Below are 20,719 nucleotides of genomic sequence, written 5' to 3' on the forward strand. Positions count from 1 at the left end.
CTCATATAGCAGAAAGCCCCATATACAATTTTTACACACTGTATGCTCTATCGCGAAGATCTTGTGGCTAAAATAATTATTAGGATTAGCTTAATGTATTTTTACATTTGCCGTAGTATTGTCGATGGGTTTAATAACACATTAAGGGGGTCCTTGGCCAGAACCTAGTGGTATTTGGGGGGCCTTGTCGTGGAAAAGTTTGGGAACCCCTGCACTAGAGGATGTGTCGTGTCAGGTGAATGCAAAGCCACAGGTTTGTGTCTGCCAGCCTCTCCCCACAGTTCATACGGATATCAACCCTGTGAAGTGCCTGTTTCACATGTGACGGGGTACTTTTCTGGCCGTAGATAAGCGGTGGCAGGTCCTGTCACTAGGCTGGAGGATGGCCTTCTCATGTCACAGCCGGAGGGGAGAGGGGGCGGTGCCTCTTCCTCTCTGCCGAAGCAGAGTGAACACTGGTCTGCCGCCGAACAAGACTGCACTCGCAGCGCTTGGAGGAGCTATGGAATGAAGCCCGCCTGCTCGGGCTTGCCCCTCGCTCATCTCCTGACGTGGGAAGGAGAGGGAGCGACGACGGACACTTTGGACACGTAGCAAGAGTAGCGAGACCCCCTCCATCTCCCACCTCCAACACACACACACCCTCACTTGTGTGCCTGCCTGGCTTGGTGGTTGTTCGTTCGGTCGGTCAGTGTTGTGGTCGGTTGTTTGGCGCACACGAGTGAGTGGGGAGAGTACTGGGAGAGGCCAACTGGATCTCTCCTCGCGGGGCATTTCAGGGTGAGATGGCTGTGGAACTTGAAAACGTTGTTTTTTTTCTGTGTTTTAATCCTTTGTGGGTATGTCAGTGTGCGGAAATGTTGTTGGGTTTTTTTGTGAGGGGCCATGGTATGTTGTCGACGCGCGGCTGTTCTAGCTTCCTTTTTCTGGTTTCCTAATAGCACAAGGGCAGTGGCTGTGAGATTGTGATCTGATGTCAGAAAATATGTCCTTTTTGCTTATCACCCAAACCTTGTGTTATAATGTGCTCTAATAACCTGTTGCATAAGTACCTAGAGAATGTTAAATGCTGTGTATTGAATTGTATAGAAGTTCAAAAGCATGGACCTGGAACAATAGATGTAGGCCTAGATTTTGGCCCCGTAGTGCTGAGAAATGCTGCAGAGGCTCAATTTAAAAACCAGTCCTGAGAGTTTATGGTATTGATCTATATTTAACTGTAAACTCAGTGTTAAAGAGATTAGGATATTTTTTTCATTCTAAGTGACATGTTCAGCTTCTCACTCATGAGGGAGTTCTATCTCATAACATTCTGCTTTATTTCAATGACTTTTCCAAGTAAACCAGTGTTTGAAAGTTCCCATATGGTTGATCATCACTCATGGTAACCAGACAGAGCGCTACTGTTGCTACTTTATTTTTATGAAGAAAACAGGAACTAGCTCTGCACTGCACTGCAGTTTTGCAACAGGCAACTTTTTGTTTGTCGTTTCTCAACTTTGCAAATTGTCTCGCACCATGTTGGAACACATAGGCTATGACGGAATGTTTTACACCGATGCTAACAGAGCTGAGTTCAGCTTTTAGCTTTCATGTGCTTTTGTGATGGCTTCATTCAATTTAGTACACCAAGTTAAATACAGTCACAGTTGATGCGTCAGTTATGTGGATGTTCCTCAAATACTGTAATTGCTCACTTAGCCAGTGAGGAGTCTAGCCATTTGATACGGGTCTAGCTATTTGAATGATCCTCATAAAGTGGAAAAATTGATAGTGTTGTAGAGCTGAAATTTCACAGACATCAGTTAACTGGAGATGGATTAGTGGAAAGAACCTTGGAGTCTGCTTGACTGAATTGGAGGAGTTGCATGAATGCTGTGTTGTCAAAAAGGAAGCGACTGTGGTCAGGTTGAGGTCTGCGCACTTACTTGAGATTGGTAAATTCACTGTCATTGAGGCGGAAGAAGCGCTTTTTAACCTTATTAGGGCATGTTAAAATGATATGCTTGCAGAACTGCGAGGCAGCCACATGGCACTGATTTTAAAACCAAACCCTTTAGCAGTGAGCGAAAGTGAACAGGTAGGCAAGACCAAGCACGTCTGTTGGTTCGGCCTACAAGCACACACACACACACACACACACACACACACACACACACACACACACACACACACACACACACACACACACACACAAAGAGAAAGAGAGACTCTTTAAACAGACACACTGAATGACCTCAATTATTTTTACTCTTTGAGTGTCTCATCTTAGAAACAGTGTTGGTTGGAGAATGGTTTCGCTGTATGTTGGGCAAGTGGATATCACATTGATGTGTGCACTGGAGGTGACACAGTATGCGCATGAGTCTCACCTCACGTTTTGGCTGACACCCGGCTCGGTGTTATTTCTCACCGGTGTCCTACCGGATCTATCCATCTATCTATCTATCTATCTATCTATCTGTCTATCTATCTATCTATCTATAATGAGAGCAGCCATGGTTGCGCTGCTCAGGCCTCTTATAGACGGTGCTTCCTGGTCGGCAGTAAATTAAGCCTTGGTTGCCTTCTCATCCACACAAAGGCCAGCTGTGAGGATGGTAGCCCATAAGTGAGAGGATAGAGGGAGGGCGAACTTCCCTGTGAACAACAGTAGCCTCACTAACACAAGTCTCTTTTCACAAAATGGTGGGCCTGTTTGCCTAGCATGCTTTGCAGAATTGCCTACATGCCTACAGGTGATTGTAGACCAGTTTTAATGGCCGCTGTACATGTGCAAGCCTGCTGAGGAATAGTAACTTCAAGCCGGTGATGTCCTTGTGTTCTAAGTTATGCAGAAATGCAGTACCCTCTCCTATCAATAGAATTAGTGAGAACTTCCCTATTGACCGCCTCACCATCTTGAATGGGAGGGTAGAGAGTCGTGTATTAACCCGATGTTCCCGTGCCCTGCAGGTTAGTCTCTGAAGCCCTGTGTTCACCTGACTGCGCCTACTTGTCATGTCTGATAACGGTGAGCTGGAGGACAAACCCCCCGCCCCCCCTGTCAGAATGAGCAGCACTATCTTCAAGGACAACCAGTCGGCCAATCACAGCTCCAAGCCTCTGCCCTCTGTGCCGGAGGAGAGGAAGTCCCGCAACAAGATCATCTCCATATTCTCGGAAAAAGGTGAGCTCAGTTTCGTTTTATAGGCTGTAACATTGTCATTGATGATTGGCTGACAATGCTTAGTTCTGCTTTAGCTAAGTGAAAGTAAGCACTTTGTCAAAACGTACTAGTGGTGGTTTGGATGGGCACGCCTAATACCATGAAAACCAGGATGTCAGGTAGAGTTGACATCAGTGTTGGTTTGACTGTGGTGACGAGTGACATTAAGCGGTAAAGTAACATTTTGTTTCAACGTTGTCATGCCATGGCAGGTGGACGGAAGAAAGACAAAGATAAGGAGCGTCCGGAGATTTCACCTCCCTCAGATTTTGAACACACTATTCATGTCGGCTTCGATGCGGTCACTGGCGAATTTACAGTAAGTACCTCTTTGTACATCATAATTAAAGGAAGCAATCCTTTGGGCATGTTGTGCTGGACGATAGGTACTGTGTTTGCTGAAAGAATGAAAATTGTATTTGAAATAGACAGAACCTTCAAACTATGAACTTATAGCACCTAAACAAGATTTGACTAAGTTAATACACAGGTACCTACTGATTGCACCTTTCCCAGTGGAGCTCCATTTTAAGGTGGCTGTCTATCTCCCTGTAGGGCATGCCAGAGCAGTGGGCTCGACTGCTGCAGACCTCCAATATCACCAAGTCCGAGCAGAAGAAGAACCCACAGGCTGTGCTGGACGTTCTCAAGTTCTATGACTCCGCTGGAGGCAATGGCAGGCAAAAATACCTCAGTTTCTCTTCCTCGGGTGAGTACGTCCAATCTCCTACGCTAGCTACCTCAGACTGTTCGACTCAGTTCACTCTCCCGCCTTCCCTGTGTCCCCTCTATCCCCCCCTCCCTCTCTCTCTCTCTCTCGTGGCCCCGGTTTCTGTGCTTTTGGTATTCTGTCGTCAAACTCTGATGCCTCCTCTCCTGGCTGTTTGTTGCAGACAAAGATGCACAGGCAAAGAAGGGCACAGAGCCTTCGCCGTCTAACAAAGACGATGATGATGATGACGATGATGAAGCGCCGCCTCCGATTGTAGCACCACGTCCTGAGCACACCAGATCAGTAAGCGTTTATAATAGCCCTCTTACTGACCCTGATGTAGTTAGGTATATTTGTGATTTTTTCTTTTACTCTGTGTTAAACTTAAACTTTGTAATTAATTGCCGATATCCTGCCCATGGAATCCATAAAGAGACTCTGGATAATACAGTGCATCATGCTAATGTGATGTACTATACATAACGCCTCTACACAAATGCCTGGTGGCCTTGGAATTGTATTATGTCCATACAATAATGACTTGCTGTATCCCAGCAGCATGTGTGTGAGGATATGTCAGTATGACCTTTCTTGTTGCTCTCCAGGTATACACACGCTCCGTCATAGACCCCATCCCAGCGCCGGCCGCCAGCTCAGATGAAGCCTCCAGAGGGGCCGACAGGCAGAAGGGCAAGAACAAGGGCAAGATGACCGACGAGGAGATTATGGAGAAACTGAGTATGATGCTCTCTCTTTCTTCCCTCTCTCTGTCCATATGAAAACAATGCTATACGCACAACGAAACCATGGTCCAGTCCAGATTTGACAAAAATTCACAGTTCATGTTAAGACTTCAGTCCATTTTTTTTAGGTATTGAATTGTGGATTTCACATGACTACAGGCTACACATAGGAAGTTGTGCACAGATTTTGAGAGAAGTAGGCTTTTTATGAGCATTCAGTTTATGGGGATGAGAAGTTGATCTTATATTTGTCAACATGGTGAGACGGTTTGATTAGAACTATAATTGAGCAATTAATGTAGCATGGGAAGTTTTTGCAATTCAGCATCTTATTTATTTACTCAAACACCCTACTCTTTGTTGCAAGTCTTCTACTTATAAGGTTAGATTGGCTGAGGTAAAAATTAGCTCATTAGACAACAAGGTTAGTAGTGTTAGGGTAGGAGGTCATGACCTCATGAATTATGCTCAGGAACTGAGGTGGATATTTTGCTTATGGATATGTAGTATGCTGTAATTAAATGGATATTGATTCTCTCCTCGTTTAGGCCTCTACTATATGACCATTGCCTAACTGCAATTGTAATTGATTAAGCTGATGTCTGTCTGCAGATGTGAAATGCTTTTGGCTTAACATGCTGATTTTTCACATTGTATACAGGGACCATTGTCAGTATTGGTGATCCCAAGAAAAAATACACAAGATTTGAGAAAATTGGACAAGGGTAAGTTCATTGTCATTTAAATGAATTGTGTGTGTGTTGAAATGATTGCATGCTCTTAATGCCGTTGGCATTGAATATGTTATGTTCTTAAGTATTACATAACATGTATGCCACACCAACACACCTTTTTCTACCTAATGTGTTAACTGGAGCGGCCGAATGTCTGTGTCTGTCTCTCTCTCTCTCTCTCTCTCTCTCTCTCTCTCTCTCTCTCTCTCTCTCTCTCTCTCTCTCTCTCTCTCTCTCTCTCTGTCTATCTGTCTACCTCTCTTTCTCTCTGTCTTTCTCCTCTCCCTTTGCAGAGCATCTGGCACTGTGTACACAGCCATTGATGTTGCTACGGGTCAGGAGGTAAGCAGTCCTCACATCAACTGACATGAAAATGTGAAAGTGAACACACATTCTCTCTAACACATGTTTTGTAATGCAAACACCTGGAAACGCTCAGGAAGAGGATCTGAATTTGGATTCTGTTGACATCAGACGGAAAAGAGGAAAGACTGAGCTACTTGTCACAGACTAGTAGCTTCTTCATGAAAAATTGCTGAACTTGCATGTTTAGAGACCATTAAGAATGCCTTTGGCATGGCCTGAATGGGACTCCACATGCACATTGTATTGGTGCACAGTGTGTAAAAGCACAAAACCCCTAGAAAAAAGAATGTTGAAGCTATGCCAATGCCATGTCTAATATCCAGACATGGTGTGCCAGCTCTCTCTCTCTCTCTCTCTCTCTCTCTCTCTCTCTCTCTCTCTCTCTCTCTCTCTCTCTCTCTCTCTCTCTCTCTCTCTCTCTCTCTCTTTCTCTCTTTCTCTCTTTCTCTCTGACTCAGGACCACCAAGTCCTGTTTGTTAGGAGTGGTTACCACAGGCTTCCCAGGCAAACAGCTAAGAGTGGGAGTGGAAGGAAGTACAAACAGTGGAACAATGACCACTCCTGTAGTGATATAGCAAAGACACAATTTGTGGAGTAGATTGGGACCTCAATATATATATTAGACTGATTCGGTTAAGTTTTATTGGAAGCAATATTTCTTTGATCTTCCTCAGCATAGAGTGCCTACAATGACAGTTATGATGGCTTATGTGAAACATTTCAGACATCAACAATATGTTTGTAATGACACTAATAGAATGAAACTTGTCCACATTTGTTTGTGTGTGTGTACACACACTGTATGAGCTTGCTGAATCATTGGTCCCTTAAATGTTTGGCGGAACAGTGCAAAGTTGCATTTATCACATGATTTCAGCCCTAGCTCTAGCCTAAATCCACCGACTGCGTCATTTTGAAAAATGCCGAAAAGTGGGCAAGGGGCCAAGAGTTAGGGTGGGTTAGGGACTGGCAGTTTAGTGTATGGCTATCAGGAAGAGGAAATGTTTGTATCAACCATCCAACATTGGCTTTGGATGATTTCAAACAGTAGATGGCGTATTGAGCCAGTTTCAACCCATACATTCCTTAATCTTAACATTAGCATTTGTAGCATTTGGTACATTACAGTAATATTAGTTTCCATCTTTAAGAGTGCAGTACCCTTTTAACACCATAAATCTCAAAAGCCAACACAAGTGAGATCTCACTGTTGTCCAACCACACTCAGGTGGCCATCAAACAGATCAACCTTCAGAAGCAGCCCAAGAAAGAGCTCATTATCAATGAGATTATGGTGATGAAGGAACTCAAGAACCCCAACATTGTCAACTTTGTGGACAGGTAAAGGCCTGAAGAGACATCATGTGATACAACTTGTTTTACCAGCATGTTGCTTAGGTGATGCTATAATCAGGATATCATTGTAGAATTGTATAGTTGGTGTAGGAGTATATAACATGCATGGTGTTGTAGTTATATTGTAGTCGGAGAAATATGTTTTGCTGTTTGAGCCTTCAGTGTTTTGGTTCTGCTCAGTTTTCTGGTGGGTGAGGAGCTCTTTGTGGTGATGGAATATCTCGCCGGCTGGCTCGCTGACGGATGTGGTGACGGAGACCTGCATGGACGAGGCTCAGATCGCTGCGGTCTGCAGAGAGGTGAGACGCAGTGGAGGGAGGTGGAGATGCAGGGGGAGGAGGAGAAGGAGAGCCCTCATATCTCCATGTGTCTGCTCCTCATACTCTTTTGTTCTTCTCATATCCACAGTGTTTACAAGCACTGGAGTTCCTGCATGCCAACCAGGTCATCCATCGAGACATCAAGAGTGACAATGTGCTGCTGGGAATGGATGGATCCGTCAAATTGAGTGGGTGGCCCTTCTGAGGCTCTCGAGCATGTCCGACTAGAATACCAGACATTGTGGGAGCATGTGTGTCCTGTTTTCTTTGACATCTCCTCTTCGTCTCTCTCTCTCCCTCTCTCTCTCCATCTCTGTCTCTGTCTCTCTTTCCCTCTCTCCCTCTCCTTGCAGCTGATTTTGGCTTCTGCGCCCAGATCACGCCAGAGCAGAGTAAGCGCAGCACCATGGTGGGCACGCCGTACTGGATGGCTCCCGAAGTGGTGACCCGGAAGGCCTACGGGCCCAAGGTGGACATCTGGTCCCTGGGCATCATGGCCATTGAGATGGTGGAGGGCGAGCCTCCATACCTCAATGAAAACCCGCTCAGAGTAAGCCACATCTTCAGAGAAAAAGACCCCACCCCACCCCCCACACACAATAAGAAGTAAAAAGCAGTATTTATACAATGCTAGAACTCTTGATGAGCCTGACCAGCCTGATGGACATATTACTGTAGTTGAAGATGTTTTTCTTGTGTTTTTGTTTTGCCTCTTAACAGGCACTTGACCCATCTTTCCATACATCTATATAGTAATGGCTGTTAACAGGTGAATAACCCTCTCACCCCTGTGCTCTGTGATTAACCTCAGGCGCTGTACCTGATTGCCACTAACGGCACTCCGGAGCTGCAGAACCCAGAGAAGCTGTCTCCCGTCTTCCGGGACTTCCTGAACCGCTGCCTGGAGATGGACGTGGAGAAGAGAGGAGGAGGCAAAGAGCTCCTGCAGGTAAATGGCAGCAGAAAAACACACTATAAGCAAGGTTCAGATCTGTTTATTTAGTGTGTATGGAGCAGATACGCCGTGTTGCCATAATAAAGTCTGACGTCCTGTAGTACACAGTATACACTAAGTACTTGTAGTGTGCACATTTTGATGGGGTAGTGTTGTTATGAATTAATTACAGCTATGGTGCACTTAAAGGAACCTAAGCCAACATTTCTGGAAATTAGCTTATTGACTTTCTCCCCCAGAGTTAGATAAAATAGTTACGACACTGTGCAGTAACTGACGCACCCACTGTTAGCCTAGCTTAGCATAGCTCATTGAGGTGGTTGGAACCAACTAGCCTACAGCTCCCAAAATCACAAAAGAACTCCAACATTTTCTTATGGAAATGACGATTGCCATCTAAACAACTATGAAAAAGACTTTGGTCCCTTCCATTCCATTCTGTAGCTGAGATGGCAACCATTTATGGCCTGAAGTGCCCAGTGCCCCACATACTCAGAGATACATCTTGCTCACATACTGTAACCTCACACAGATGTTTGGTATGTTTAAGTGTCTTTGATATAATCATTGTCTTTGTTTCTTCAAGTAACTGAATGTTACGTAAGTTTTAAATTGGCCCTTGGAGGTTCAGTCATGACAAGAAATTAGAAGTATTTTCCTCAAGAGGCCTAACAAGAGTCCTGCCTAACATGAATGCTTGTCAATATCCTCCCAGCATCCCTTCCTGAAGCTGGCCAAGCCTCTGTCCAGCCTCACTCCGCTCATTCTCGCCGCCAAGGAGGCCATGAAGAGCAATCGCTAGCCTTACGCCGATGCCAGTACTCAAGTGACCTTGTCTACTACATTAAGAGAACATCGGACTGTTTTCCCCTCTTGGCCCAATGAACTCGCACATAACTTGTTATCTTTGCCAAACTGTCTGGTCACAGCGCACCATGGTTAGCTGTACAGGGAAAGGGCCATCTCACAGTCTTCATTGTTGATCTGATGAGTATTTTTGACCATTCATGGGAATGGAACAATGTAATGTGATGTAACAATGTTTGTGTTTTGTTGGCGATATCGTTGTTGCCTGGCTTCACTAAGCCATAATTCTCTTTCTGTCTTTCTCTCTCTCTCTCTCTCTTCTCTCACTCTCAGTTTCTTTCTTCCTATCCCAGGTATACATGATACTTGAAATCTGATAGTCCTGTCCCAATGAATCTCTCACCCTGTGCTGACTACCTATTTGCCTTTTCTTGTCTTAAAATATTTTTAACAAAGCGGAAAATTGCTGTATTGAATGAAATGTGTCATTAACAGAGTTGGAGAAGTGAAAAATAACTTTCAAAGTTTTGTTTTAAATGTATTAAATCCTTTTGTATATTATGTACTTTGAATAGCAAATATAAAAGCAAAAGCAACACAAGACATCAGGACATTTTTGACTAGCTATTTGATATTTATGTGTATGTATACTGTGTTTTATATTTTTAACTAACAACCTGACAGAATATCCCAATTTGATTTATTTCAACAGTCTCAGCCAATGATTTACTGTATGTCTATGTATGTGAAGCCTGATTTGTTTCTTAAGTAAAACATCTATACATATCAGTGGAAATGTGTTCAACAAGACATTCCAGTTACACAAACTTGTAAAAATGCCCAAAGTTATAAAGTGGTGAAACAAAATTGAGTCCATAATTTATGAGTAAAGTTTGACCATGAATCAAATCAACATGACAATTTTGTCCTCAGTGGTGATTTGAAATGCTTCTCAGTTCCAGCTTTTATTTACATTGCTTGACATGCTATGGTTATGGAACACAAGGCTGCAATCAGTGAACAAAAATAGCAATTTACTCAGGTGTCAAGTGCATTTTTTTGGTTATGAGCCAGTATATCTATGACAACCGCATTGCCTTCTAGAGCAGAGGTTCTCAGCATTTTTGATTTCATGGATCCCTTGTGGGAGAGAACATTTTCAGAGGACCCCCTCATAATCATAACAATTAAGTATATGCCATTTGTATTCTCTGACGTTGTGGCCAAGTTCATAATCTTATGTTTTCTGGCAGGTGTGTAACTTGGTCTTTTGCCAACTTTGGATTTTTCATCACTTGACAATGTGGACTGACTCAAACATTTTCTCAAGTTCAATGTTAATGTGGGTGGGAGCAAATAGACACAGTTTGATTGATGAAAAGGGTTTTCATCTGTAGATATTACTTTTTTTTTTTTAATGATAAGCCTCAACTTTGTCATTTAAAGCAAATTATTTTGCAAACCCTTTGGCTATGGGTTGCCGATCCCTCTTTGAGAACCACTCTCCTGGTGGAACATATGAGTAGCAAATGTACACGTGAAGTCCTGGGGATAGACCAAAAAGCCTTTATACTGTGTCCTGTTCAGTATGTTGAAAGAATTGTATCCCTTTTTGTGATTGATGCATTTTAATACCACTCTTCCAGCAGAAATGTAGGGAAGGATCTTCAACTTGGATCATGCATATTTGCTGAAAGATGTGCAGATAGCCTGCACATTTGTGAAGATAGTTCCCTTTTTTCATTCCCCAAAAACATTTGTGCTTCCCAATTGTGGAAACACTTTGTGATTCCTATGAAATTGCAATCGGCACCTTCATACATTTTAAAAACAAACTCAAACAAGGGAATTAATGTTATTCCTAAATGTTATGCATTGTGCTGCATTTAATATATCTGTGTGTTTAAATAGACATCCTCTAGTACCCTCATCAGGAGCCAGCCAGAAAATTACATATAAAAGGCCTTGTTGCAGAGGACTTTAGCTTACAAGGAAGTAGATTTGAGCAACTGCTTCGCTTCCTGTTTTTGCACCTGCCCTCACAGTTAAGACTGTGACATGAAGAGGAAGTCTGCACAGAGGCCGTTAACATTGAGGCCTGTTGAGCAAGGTTGACATTGTCTCTTGACGCTTCATGCGGGGTTGCCTCTATAGAAGTGTTGGCATTTTCCTTTGTTGATGCTTCAAGTGGAACCTGAAGCATCAACCACCTTTGTAGGGTGATCAGCTCTGGTGATGGGGGAGAAGAGCCCAGCCGGCTCCCCCCTCCAAGCTGAGGGGACCAGCGGGCCAGGAGAAGGATTGGGAGTGGGCATGTTGGAGAACTCGACGCAGGAGGATCAGAACAATGGGAGGCTCTCATTCGACGATGCCGGACTCCCCGTGCAGCTTCAGAGCGGCTTGGAGACACTGCGATCTGAGAGCTCTCTGACAGATGTGACGCTCCGAGTCCAAGGGGTGGATTTCGCCTGTCATCGGGTTGTGCTGGCTGCCGCCAGCCAGTACTTCAAGTGAGTCCAAACCTCCACATCTCACAAACAGAGAGAGTGTGTGTGAATTTAGTTAAAATGTCACACTGAAAGATTGAGTTCTGTAAACAAGGTTTGAAAACAATGCCCCTCTGAAAACTGTCTTCTGTTTGGGTGTTTACCTTCAGAGCCATGTTCTGTAGTGACCTGCGAGAAAAACATGAAGACAAGATCAGTATTAAAGGGCTCGATGCAGAGACCATGGAAATCCTCCTAAATTACACCTACACGAGCAAGGCACTCATTACTCAACACAATGTGCAGAAAATACTGGAGGCAGCCAGCCTATTTCAGGTGACATTATCATACATGCTTTGACTTGCCTTTGTTTTTGTTGTTTTTTCAATCATGCTTTTTTATCTCCTGAATGCTTTTAATCATTATTCCAAGCTGCTTGCCTGACATTCATAACAAACTGTAATAATGTACTTGTTGCAGACAGACAGGGAACACTTTTTCTTTCTTTTCTTCATTCTCTATGCCTCTATGAGTCAAAAAACAGGATGCAGTAGTGGTCTCAAGGCACTTAGACAGGGAAGTGAAATTGACCCTTGTTTACTTGTACACATTTTTCCATCTGGTCTGGTCTAATGGGCGTCTGCTGGGTGGCTCCACATGTTTATAGCACACAATAAATGTCTGGTTCCACAGGCTGGGTCTAAACATCACTGAAGCATTAGAGTGACAAAAACACCAGACAGATTTGTATTTGTGTAAGGCTAGTGTTTTAGATATTAAAACAAATGATCATTTCTCTTTGTTTGATCAATATTATATATATTTTGATAAATGTTGACACTGATCTGATTCTTTGGATGATGTGTAACAGTATTATACTATAATAATCTCAATAAAACTCAATAAATAAAAAAAAAAATTGTCTCTCTCTAGTTCACTCGCATAGTAGAAGCCTGTGCCAGCTTCCTGGCAGAGGCCCTCCATCCAGACAACTGCGTGGGGATCCTGCACTTGGCCGACACGCATTCTCTGACCAGCCTGAAGGCCCGCGTCCAGTCCTACATCCTGCAGAGGTTCACACTGGTGGTGGCCCATGAGGAGTTCCTGGAGCTGCCCGAGGATGTGCTGGTGGGCCTGCTGCAGCGCGACGACCTGGCCGTGTCCGAGGAGGAGCACGTCTTCGAGGTGACCATGCGCTGGGTCAGGGCCCGTGAGGCCGAGAGGGCCCCCTCCCTGCCACGGGTGCTCAGGCACGTACGGCTGCCCCTGCTGGACCCCTGCTACTTTGTGGATATGGTGGAGGGAGATCCACTGGTCCGCAAGTGTGAGGGGCTGTTCTCACTGCTGCAGGAGGCAAGGGCCTATCACCTGTGTGGGAGTGAGGTCAGCTTATTGTCTAATTCATGACAAAAATGATTTTATTCAAGAACAGACTCATCATTGGTGAACTCGATAATAGTAAACAAAAGCTGGCAAACTTTAGTATTTTTGTATCAGAATTGTCCATTTACTGGTCAATACAGTGTATTCATGTTCCGTACATGCCATTGAAAACTGGTTACAGCGCTGGTCTTGTCTCAATGTTTTCCCACATTCCCAGGTAATTTCAGAGCGCACCAAACCAAGAATGCAGGAGTTCCAGTCGGAGGTGTTCATGATCATCGGAGGCTGCACCAAGGACGAGAAGTTTGTGTCTGAGGTGACATGTCTGGATCCACTGCGCCGGAGTCGTCTGGAGGTGGCCAAACTACCCATGACCGAGATGGAGACAGAGACTGACAATAAGAAATGGGTGGAATTTGCTTGTATAACATTCAGGAATGAAGTCTATTTAACTGGTGAGTGATTACTGGTATTTCAGTTTTCTCTCAAAAATAGTTGGCCATAAAGAGTAGGCTAATGTGAGACTTTTATAAGTTAGATGTGTAGGCTAATGTGAGACTTTTATACGTCATTTCATCATCGATTGTGCTAGATAATACTGCTAGTGTTAGAGCAGTGCTAGATTATATTTGAAGAGGATGTGGCAGTTATTTCTTATTTCACAAGCTTCTCACAATCTTCACCAGCTGAGCAGTTAGTCAAGTTGCTGGGCATGACTACATGGCCTGCCTGAACGCTATGCTCCATTTCTACATTCCTTCACATCATTTTCTAATCATTAAATTCAATTCAGCAGAGAATTTCTACATTTTAAATTATTTACAGCTCAAATAAGTCATGTATGTTTATTCTGTGGTTTGGGTATTGTGGTTTTAGTATTGTATTCCTTTGTTCTGAAACTGATTACATTAGGATATACAGGCTATTTAATTAATGTCTCAGGATCAGATCAATGTGTTGTTCATTATTTTGGTATAAGATGTACCTTGTCACCAAAATCCAGTACCAAGTACTGGATTTTACCAAATCCTTGTCTGCTTCTGTCATGCTCATAACTGGCATCATCATTTGGGCCGATATATTTGGATTTGATCTCAAAGAGGCCTGGTAAATGGGTTGGGGTTGGTTTCCACAGGTGGGAAGGAAACTCAGCATGAGGCATGGAAGTACAACGCCTCCCTCAACAAATGGATACAGATTGAATACATGAGCCACGGTCGCTGGAGACACAAGATGGCAGTTGTGGGTGGAAAGGTTTACGTCTTGGGAGGTTTTGATGGAATCCAAAGACTGAAAAGTGTGGAAGCATACGACCCTTTCCACAACAGCTGGTCTGAGGTAGGTTGTGTAATGGGATTAAGGAATTATGGAATACAGCTGCTCTGATGACAAATTGTGATCATTTTTCTTTCAACCGCTTGATCTCTTCATTTATTTATTTCAGGCTTCCCCACTCTCCCTCTGTGTCAGTTCATTCTCTGCTGCCAGTTATGAAAAATGCATATACGTAATTGGAGGAGGTCCCAATGGCAAACTGGCCACAGACAGCATGCAGTGCTTCAACTCGAAGACAAATGAATGGACTCTCAAGAACCCAATGCCTGTTGAGGCCAAGTGCACCAACGCTGTCACCTTCAAAGACTCCATCTATGTTGTTGGTATGTATCAAGACTAACTATATGCCAGGGACATAACCTACATCTTATTGACTACAGAAACGAACGAGTTTCTGCTCTCCTTTTAAAGGTGGCGCGATGAAGGCACTGTATGCTTACAGCCCAAAGGAGGATGCATGGAGCCTGATGACCACACTGACCTGCGAGAGAGCCAGTTGTGGAATTGCAGCCTGTAACAACAAACTCTTCATTACCGGAGGCCGAGACGACAAGAACGAGGTCATCGCCACGGTCCTGTGCTGGGACCCTCCGGCTCAGCGGCTGACCGAGGAGTGCGTGCTGCCCCGTGGAGTCTCTCACCATGGCAGCGTGACCCTGAGAAAGTCCTACACTCACATACGGAGGATTACAACCCCCACGTGACCACGACTTGTGCACTGGGCATCACAACATGAAAAAGAACTTGATAATCTGCCTATAACTTTTGTTCAAGCACTGGAAAGTTACTGTGTACAGGTACTTCCCCTTGAACATATCTATACTATGTACATCATGTCTTGCTTTTATGTAACATTAACTGAACTCACATCACATTTACCATTTTCTTTTTTACATCTTAATACCCCATGCATTACTATATTTTTTCATTGTTACACTGTAATAATACCCCTTAATGCCTTACAGTAATAGTCTATATAACCACTGATTGTTTAATTTTGTTCTGTATTACTATTCTACTCTACTCTGCTATTCTACTACTTATTCTTATACAGTCCATTTCATTACAAAGAACAAGGGTGTTAAAAATCAGCTTTTCTTTTATTTTTTATTTTATGAAAAGACATTATGTACAAAGAACTCTTTCTGTTCGACTTCATAAAAATATACTACATATACACAAACATTCGTAAATCTAATCAATAAAACGCAAGCAACAATATGCTCTATGCGTTCCATCCCTGATCGTAAGTTCAACAATTCAGTTGTTATTCCCCCAGTTTATGCCTAGAGCTGAGACGGACTGTAAATGTACGATCCCTCAGTTGTGTAATGGCGTGGCCTGTTCCTCTGCAGCCTCTTCGGACAGCCCAGCCGAGGTGACCGCTCAGCGCCGGTGCCGGCTGTGGCCGTGGCTGGAGTGTGATCTGCTCTGATGCTTGCTCCGCTGGCCGTGCTCCCTGGAGCGCGAGCGTTCCCGCGTTCCGGTGGTGGCTCCGGCTGCTGCTGCTGTGCTCGTGCTTCCGTTTCAGGTAGTCCCGATCACGATCGCGGCCGCGGTCCCGCGAGGTGGAGGGCGAGCGGCTCCGGGAGCGCCGCCGTTTGATGCTGTGGCGGCTACCCTCGCTGCTCCGGTGCTCGCCTTTGAGGTGGGGCAGGAGCGGCGACCGGTGGCTCTTGTGTTGCCGTGGCGACGGGCTGTGGCTGCTGTGAGAGCTGTAGGTTCCAGAACGACTGCGTCTGCTTGTGATTCTATTGGAACAAAAAACTAAAATTAAATAGCAGATTCAAGCCAAACAATTATTACTTTCCATCATGAAAGTCTTTAAACTGTTAGCATCGCCTATTGTAGACCATGCTAAGATAAGGAATACTATGGCTAACATAATCACTGTAATTTGATGTGAATGGTAGCACTTACTGCCTGTGAGGGGATCGGGAATGTGACCGTGACCGGCTGTGGTTTTGACCATTTTGAAAGGTTTCCTTGGCATCCTTGTTGAGACTGAAAAGTAAAGAAGACAGTAGTCCGAGTCATGATTTTGTGACCAAAATTCAGATTCTCAAAAAACTCTTCACATAGTCATGTGTCCCTGAGCAGCCTTGTAATGTAAATGGTACAGGCGTATTACCCATTTGGGGGCATTTTGGAGATTGGCTGCCTCTCTTCCGATTCCTTTGGTGGTTTGCTGACTGGTGACTTCTCTTCTAGTTTCACTTCCCTTGGTGAACCTGCAAAAAACATATTTACGTCAATTATGTACAAAGCTTTGATGAACACGTAGCCTAGCTTCGCCCTGCTATAGCTCCCAGCTCAGGTTTTGCAGTCTTACTGTTATAATCTGGAACTGATGTTTGTGTTTAATATGAATTGATAAACCATTCTAAAGGGTGCACCTATCAGCGATCACTGGGGGCGGCTAAACACAATGACATGGAAATTAAGCATTTGTTTGAAATGTTGGTGTAACAGTGACGGTAGGTCTGATGGTCAGTTCAAGAATTTAAGCCAGGGGAAGAATGTGCAAATTTAGGGTAAAGCAAGCAAAGACATTGTTTCCTGATTAGTTTTGGGAACAGGCTAATATGTCAGCTTGCAATGTTGTGGCAAAGGAGGACTGGACATTTCTTTGGATTCAAAATTAACAAAGTGAATTTGGGTCTGGTTATACCAGGCTAATTAATTAATCTGCACAAGAGAACCATCTGAAAGCTAACAAAAACACAAAAGTTAGGACACTCACATGGTTTGGATGCAGGGGAGAAACCCTCGGCGCCAGTGAAGGCAGGGGTGCTATTGGGATTCAGCCCCTTGGCCTTGAGCTTGGCTTCGTCCAGGAGAAGCTTCTTCTTCTCCACCTCCCTCTCCAACTGCTCGTAGTTTGGCTGTGAAATTTGGAAAAGACCCTTCAGTTCCCCTTTCTGAGGACCACGATTAAATAGTTTAAATATGAGTCACAATCTATCTCCACTCATTGCCTAAAAATAACCAAATGATGTCAGTGGGGTGTTTTCTTTGAAATGTGTATGGAATTCCACTGTACATTACCTTCTTCCTGGAATAAACCTTCAAAGTGCTGATGCAGATCTCTTTGAGGTCCTCCTCAGTACCACCAAACAGAAGAAACCAGTGTGGTTTAGCAGGCAGAGGGATCTGTAAAGCAACACACACATTGACAGGAAGTGATTAAGTCTAAACAGAAAAGCACACACATGGGCATTTTGTCATAATCACTACACTGGAAATGCTTTTTTCGGGTTTCAGACATCAAAAAGCCCCAAGATACAAATAGTATTTATGCCATACATGTATGAACAAACCTGTAGAGCTCGGGCTGCGAGGTAGATACAGGCACAGGCAATGGTCTCCGCTTCAAATCTCACAAACACGTTCGTGCGAAGAGCGTCATTCATGTAGTTCCTGAGGGTAAAGAGACACAAATACACACCTACTATGCAACACCTGACGCACTGACCTGAAGACACTTTAGACACTTAATTTTGGAGTCTCAAACTTTGTCCTTTCTCTCTCAATAAAGATGTAGCCAGGATGGTGAAGTTCAAGGGAGCTGTCCATAACCCACAGTATTCCTAAAAAACATTACTGACATGCTCATGGGTTTAAACAGGGAACTACATTGGCATTGTGACAAATTTTGCACTGTGCTTACCTGGAGGAACAAATTCAGTATATTGAAAAGGGGCCAAGTGATGAAAATTAACTGAGCACCAAATCAGCTCATAAACTAAAATCTGTGAGTGAGTGTTCTTTACTTCCATAATGAACACGCACTCATAGTCTTTTGCCAGTCATAATTACGACAAGAATTTCACTCAGACAATATGTACACCATGGATAAATGACGTACCGTGAAAGGCCTAATATTTGGGCAATGAACAAAAGTGGCTATCAATGGCACCCGCAAAAAAAAAAGAAAAGAAAATCCTTGACACCCCAGGCACACAGGCTGATGTTGCCTGGTAGCAAAGGCCCCCCCATTCAGAGAATCTCCGCTGAGAGCTCTCACTGGATTGGCCGTCTCGAAAAGGCCAGCCATTATGGAGGGGGGAATTCCTGAGGTCGTGCTGCAGGAGGAGTTCTGAAGTTTCTCTGACACTTACCACCATGGGCTACCCTTTAATCAAAGAGTAGAAAAAGGACAAAGTTAAAGAGAGCTCTCCATTTGCAGTGATCTAATTTGTATAGAGTAAAATGCAAACTCATGTAACCAAGGAACACAGGTGTCAAAGCTTTCTGAAGACAGTTCAGCAGACTCATTTGAAAATCAATATGAGAGAGAGGGTGTGGCCAGAACGCAAAACCCTGGCTTACCTGATTAAGTAAGTAATTCCAAGTATGGTCTGTGCCAACCAACCAACCAACCAGTAACACATGCTTTACAGTGTAGTGTTGCCACTAGATCACAGCAGTGCTGTTCAATCACTCTTCCGGCTTGATCACCTACCCACCCATCACTTATTTGGGTTGTTGACCCATTCTAAGTAGGAGAGTATGCTGTAGAAGTTCAATCTCGGGGTGTCATGACGGTTTACAAAACCTGTTTCCTTCCAGGTTTGGACTTCCAGAGTCAAATAGAGGTCTGGAAGCCCTCCCAAAATAATAAATACGTAGTTTGGTTGGCTCAGGAGTTATTATATTTTGCCTGACAGTTGGGCATCGACTGCATTCACACAAGTCAACCAGTCATATCCACTGCCAAACAGTTTGGTCAAGTGGATAGACACAGAACAGACTAGTGGAAACACAGCAAATGGATATAGATCTTCCCCTGTCAAACTGTGTGTCAGAGAAAAATTCCACACCATGTCCACACCATGTCCAGAGTAAATAGGTCAACAAATGTAACGGCACATGATTACAAAGAACAATATCCTTACCATGCAGTTTGGACCAGCATCTGGTTCTTCTCACATTCAAGGACTTGTAGATACATGACGATGATCTAAGACAAACGAGAATTTGGTGATTTGGGTGGCGATAAAACTTGGGGTGTAAGAATGCACAGAGAAGTGCAGGTTAAACTCACCTTGTGTGGATGTTTGACGTGAACACAGAATCCCAGTTCCTTGAGAATGCGGCGCTCTGCTTTGATGACTTGGTTTTTGGTGTTGATGTAGTTCTGGTCAAGAACCAAGGGTGCATATGACCTGATATGAAAAATAAAATGACATGATTCAATGACTATCATAATGAAATTAATTCAATGTATGTTACATTCAGTACCATTACAAGTGACTGACTCACCGTTTTCTATCCCTGTTTTGTTTCAAATGATGGAACACATTGATCACATCTCTCACTCGTCTAGGAGACTCTTCAATTTTCGAAGCCAAATTTATACAGGACATGGCGACAATCTGGAAAAAACGTTGATAAAAAAAGGTGTTAGAACAACCACCTGCCTTTGAAACCTTGCCTGTTAATTCAAGTCCTCCCAAACGCAAGAACAACAAAATCAACAAGTCATCATTAGGTTAAATAGGCATCCATTTTAGCTAAATCAACTTTAGTGATTCTCCCAGAGCCGTATAACGTTAGAGATTTGGATTCTGCGACCCAAACCTCTATCGGACTATTCCGTTTAAATACCCCAACTTACCTCGAAACTATGCTTGATGAACGATTTCGAGTAAAAGAAGCGTTGGAAAAGGACTTGTCCGGTAGCCATAGCCACCTGTAACACATGAAAAAAAACTCAAATGCAGCAGCAGTTGTTTGCTAAGCCAATGACTCATAGTGCGTCATGCCTACGTTGACTTGCCTTGCCTGCTTAGAAGCTAGCCGGTAGACAAAGACCGCTCTCTCAACCAAACCTAGCATTAGCTAACGCTCGCTAGCTGATTACCCAGCTAAAAATAGCTGTCGAGATCATTGAATTGGCACAAAACAAATCTGATTAACATTTCGTAACGCTTACATTACCACATATATAACAAGTGTATGTATTACTGAGTGTATATCAAACCTGTGGTAACCGCAAAAGAATCCCAGCAGATTGAATCAACTCGCAACCCAAGATCCGAAGGTCCGTCTCTGTCTCGAGGTCGAGGCCATCGAGCATGGAGGGTGTCGGAGAAAGCCTTTCCTCGGGTATTATTGAACTATCAATCGCAAGATATACCTCGGAGTAATGTTTATCTCCAATTAAAATACCCTCATTGAGGGCAGGGGTGTTCAAATGTGGCGATGCTATAATGTTACTCAAAGACATCTTCACACTCGCTTCGGTACAGAATGTTACAGTGGCAAATTGAACAGCGGAAATAAACTTCGCAACGTCTAACGAGCGTCA

At 43.8% G+C, this 20,719-nt stretch overlaps 3 protein-coding genes across 3 annotated transcripts; 2 read left to right on the forward strand and 1 right to left on the reverse strand.

Moving 5' to 3' along the window:
- The first annotated feature begins 614 nt into the window (after nt 1-614).
- pak2a (p21 protein (Cdc42/Rac)-activated kinase 2a) lies at nt 615-10,111 on the forward strand. Its single transcript, XM_048240279.1, is given in 15 exon segments — nt 615-780; nt 2,956-3,169; nt 3,421-3,527; nt 3,764-3,917; nt 4,102-4,223; nt 4,526-4,658; nt 5,325-5,388; nt 5,691-5,739; nt 6,993-7,105; nt 7,301-7,349; nt 7,351-7,419; nt 7,529-7,628; nt 7,794-7,990; nt 8,252-8,389; nt 9,111-10,111. Coding segments are annotated over 14 exon segments (1,551 nt in total). The 5' UTR covers nt 615-780; nt 2,956-3,000; the 3' UTR covers nt 9,198-10,111.
- Nucleotides 10,112-11,237: 1,126 nt separating this feature from the next.
- Nucleotides 11,238-15,404, forward strand: klhl6 (kelch-like family member 6). Its single transcript, XM_048240255.1, has 7 exons — nt 11,238-11,712; nt 11,859-12,024; nt 12,622-13,071; nt 13,289-13,526; nt 14,207-14,409; nt 14,516-14,729; nt 14,818-15,404. Exons 1-7 carry the CDS (start codon nt 11,438-11,440, stop codon nt 15,108-15,110), a joined length of 1,839 nt encoding a protein of 612 aa, XP_048096212.1. The 5' UTR covers nt 11,238-11,437; the 3' UTR covers nt 15,111-15,404.
- Nucleotides 15,405-15,487: 83 nt separating this feature from the next.
- On the reverse strand, nt 15,488-20,719 carry ccnl1b (cyclin L1b). The gene is made up of 11 exons (XM_048240268.1): nt 20,393-20,719; nt 20,027-20,101; nt 19,672-19,784; nt 19,454-19,574; nt 19,305-19,369; nt 17,727-17,826; nt 17,455-17,559; nt 17,150-17,291; nt 16,538-16,637; nt 16,327-16,410; nt 15,488-16,157 (listed from the first exon to the last, which is right to left on the reverse strand). The coding sequence occupies exons 1-11, from the start codon at nt 20,636-20,638 to the stop codon at nt 15,674-15,676; spliced, it is 1,635 nt and encodes a 544-aa protein (XP_048096225.1). The 5' UTR covers nt 20,639-20,719; the 3' UTR covers nt 15,488-15,673.

The sequence above is a fragment of the Alosa alosa genome, chromosome 1, assembly GCF_017589495.1.
Source record: "Alosa alosa isolate M-15738 ecotype Scorff River chromosome 1, AALO_Geno_1.1, whole genome shotgun sequence".
Lineage (NCBI taxonomy): Eukaryota > Metazoa > Chordata > Actinopteri > Clupeiformes > Clupeidae > Alosa > Alosa alosa.

Excerpts from the sequence above, each read along its gene's own strand:
- klhl6 (XM_048240255.1), top strand. The coding sequence starts at position 11,438 with ATGGGGGAGAAGAGCCCAGCCGGCTCCCCCCTCCAAGCTGAGGGGACC. Across the intron at positions 13,527-14,206 it reads GAATGAAGTCTATTTAACTG|GTGGGAAGGAAACTCAGCAT; the intron begins GTGAGTGATTAC and ends TGGTTTCCACAG. Across the intron at positions 14,410-14,515 it reads TCCACAACAGCTGGTCTGAG|GCTTCCCCACTCTCCCTCTG; the intron begins GTAGGTTGTGTA and ends TATTTATTTCAG.
- ccnl1b (XM_048240268.1), bottom strand. The coding sequence starts at position 20,638 with ATGTCTTTGAGTAACATTATAGCATCGCCACATTTGAACACCCCTGCC. Across the intron at positions 20,102-20,392 it reads TTCTTTTGCGGTTACCACAG|GTGGCTATGGCTACCGGACA; the intron begins GTTTGATATACA and ends CATGTGTTACAG. Across the intron at positions 19,785-20,026 it reads TCATCAAGCATAGTTTCGAG|ATTGTCGCCATGTCCTGTAT; the intron begins GTAAGTTGGGGT and ends CGTTTTTTCCAG.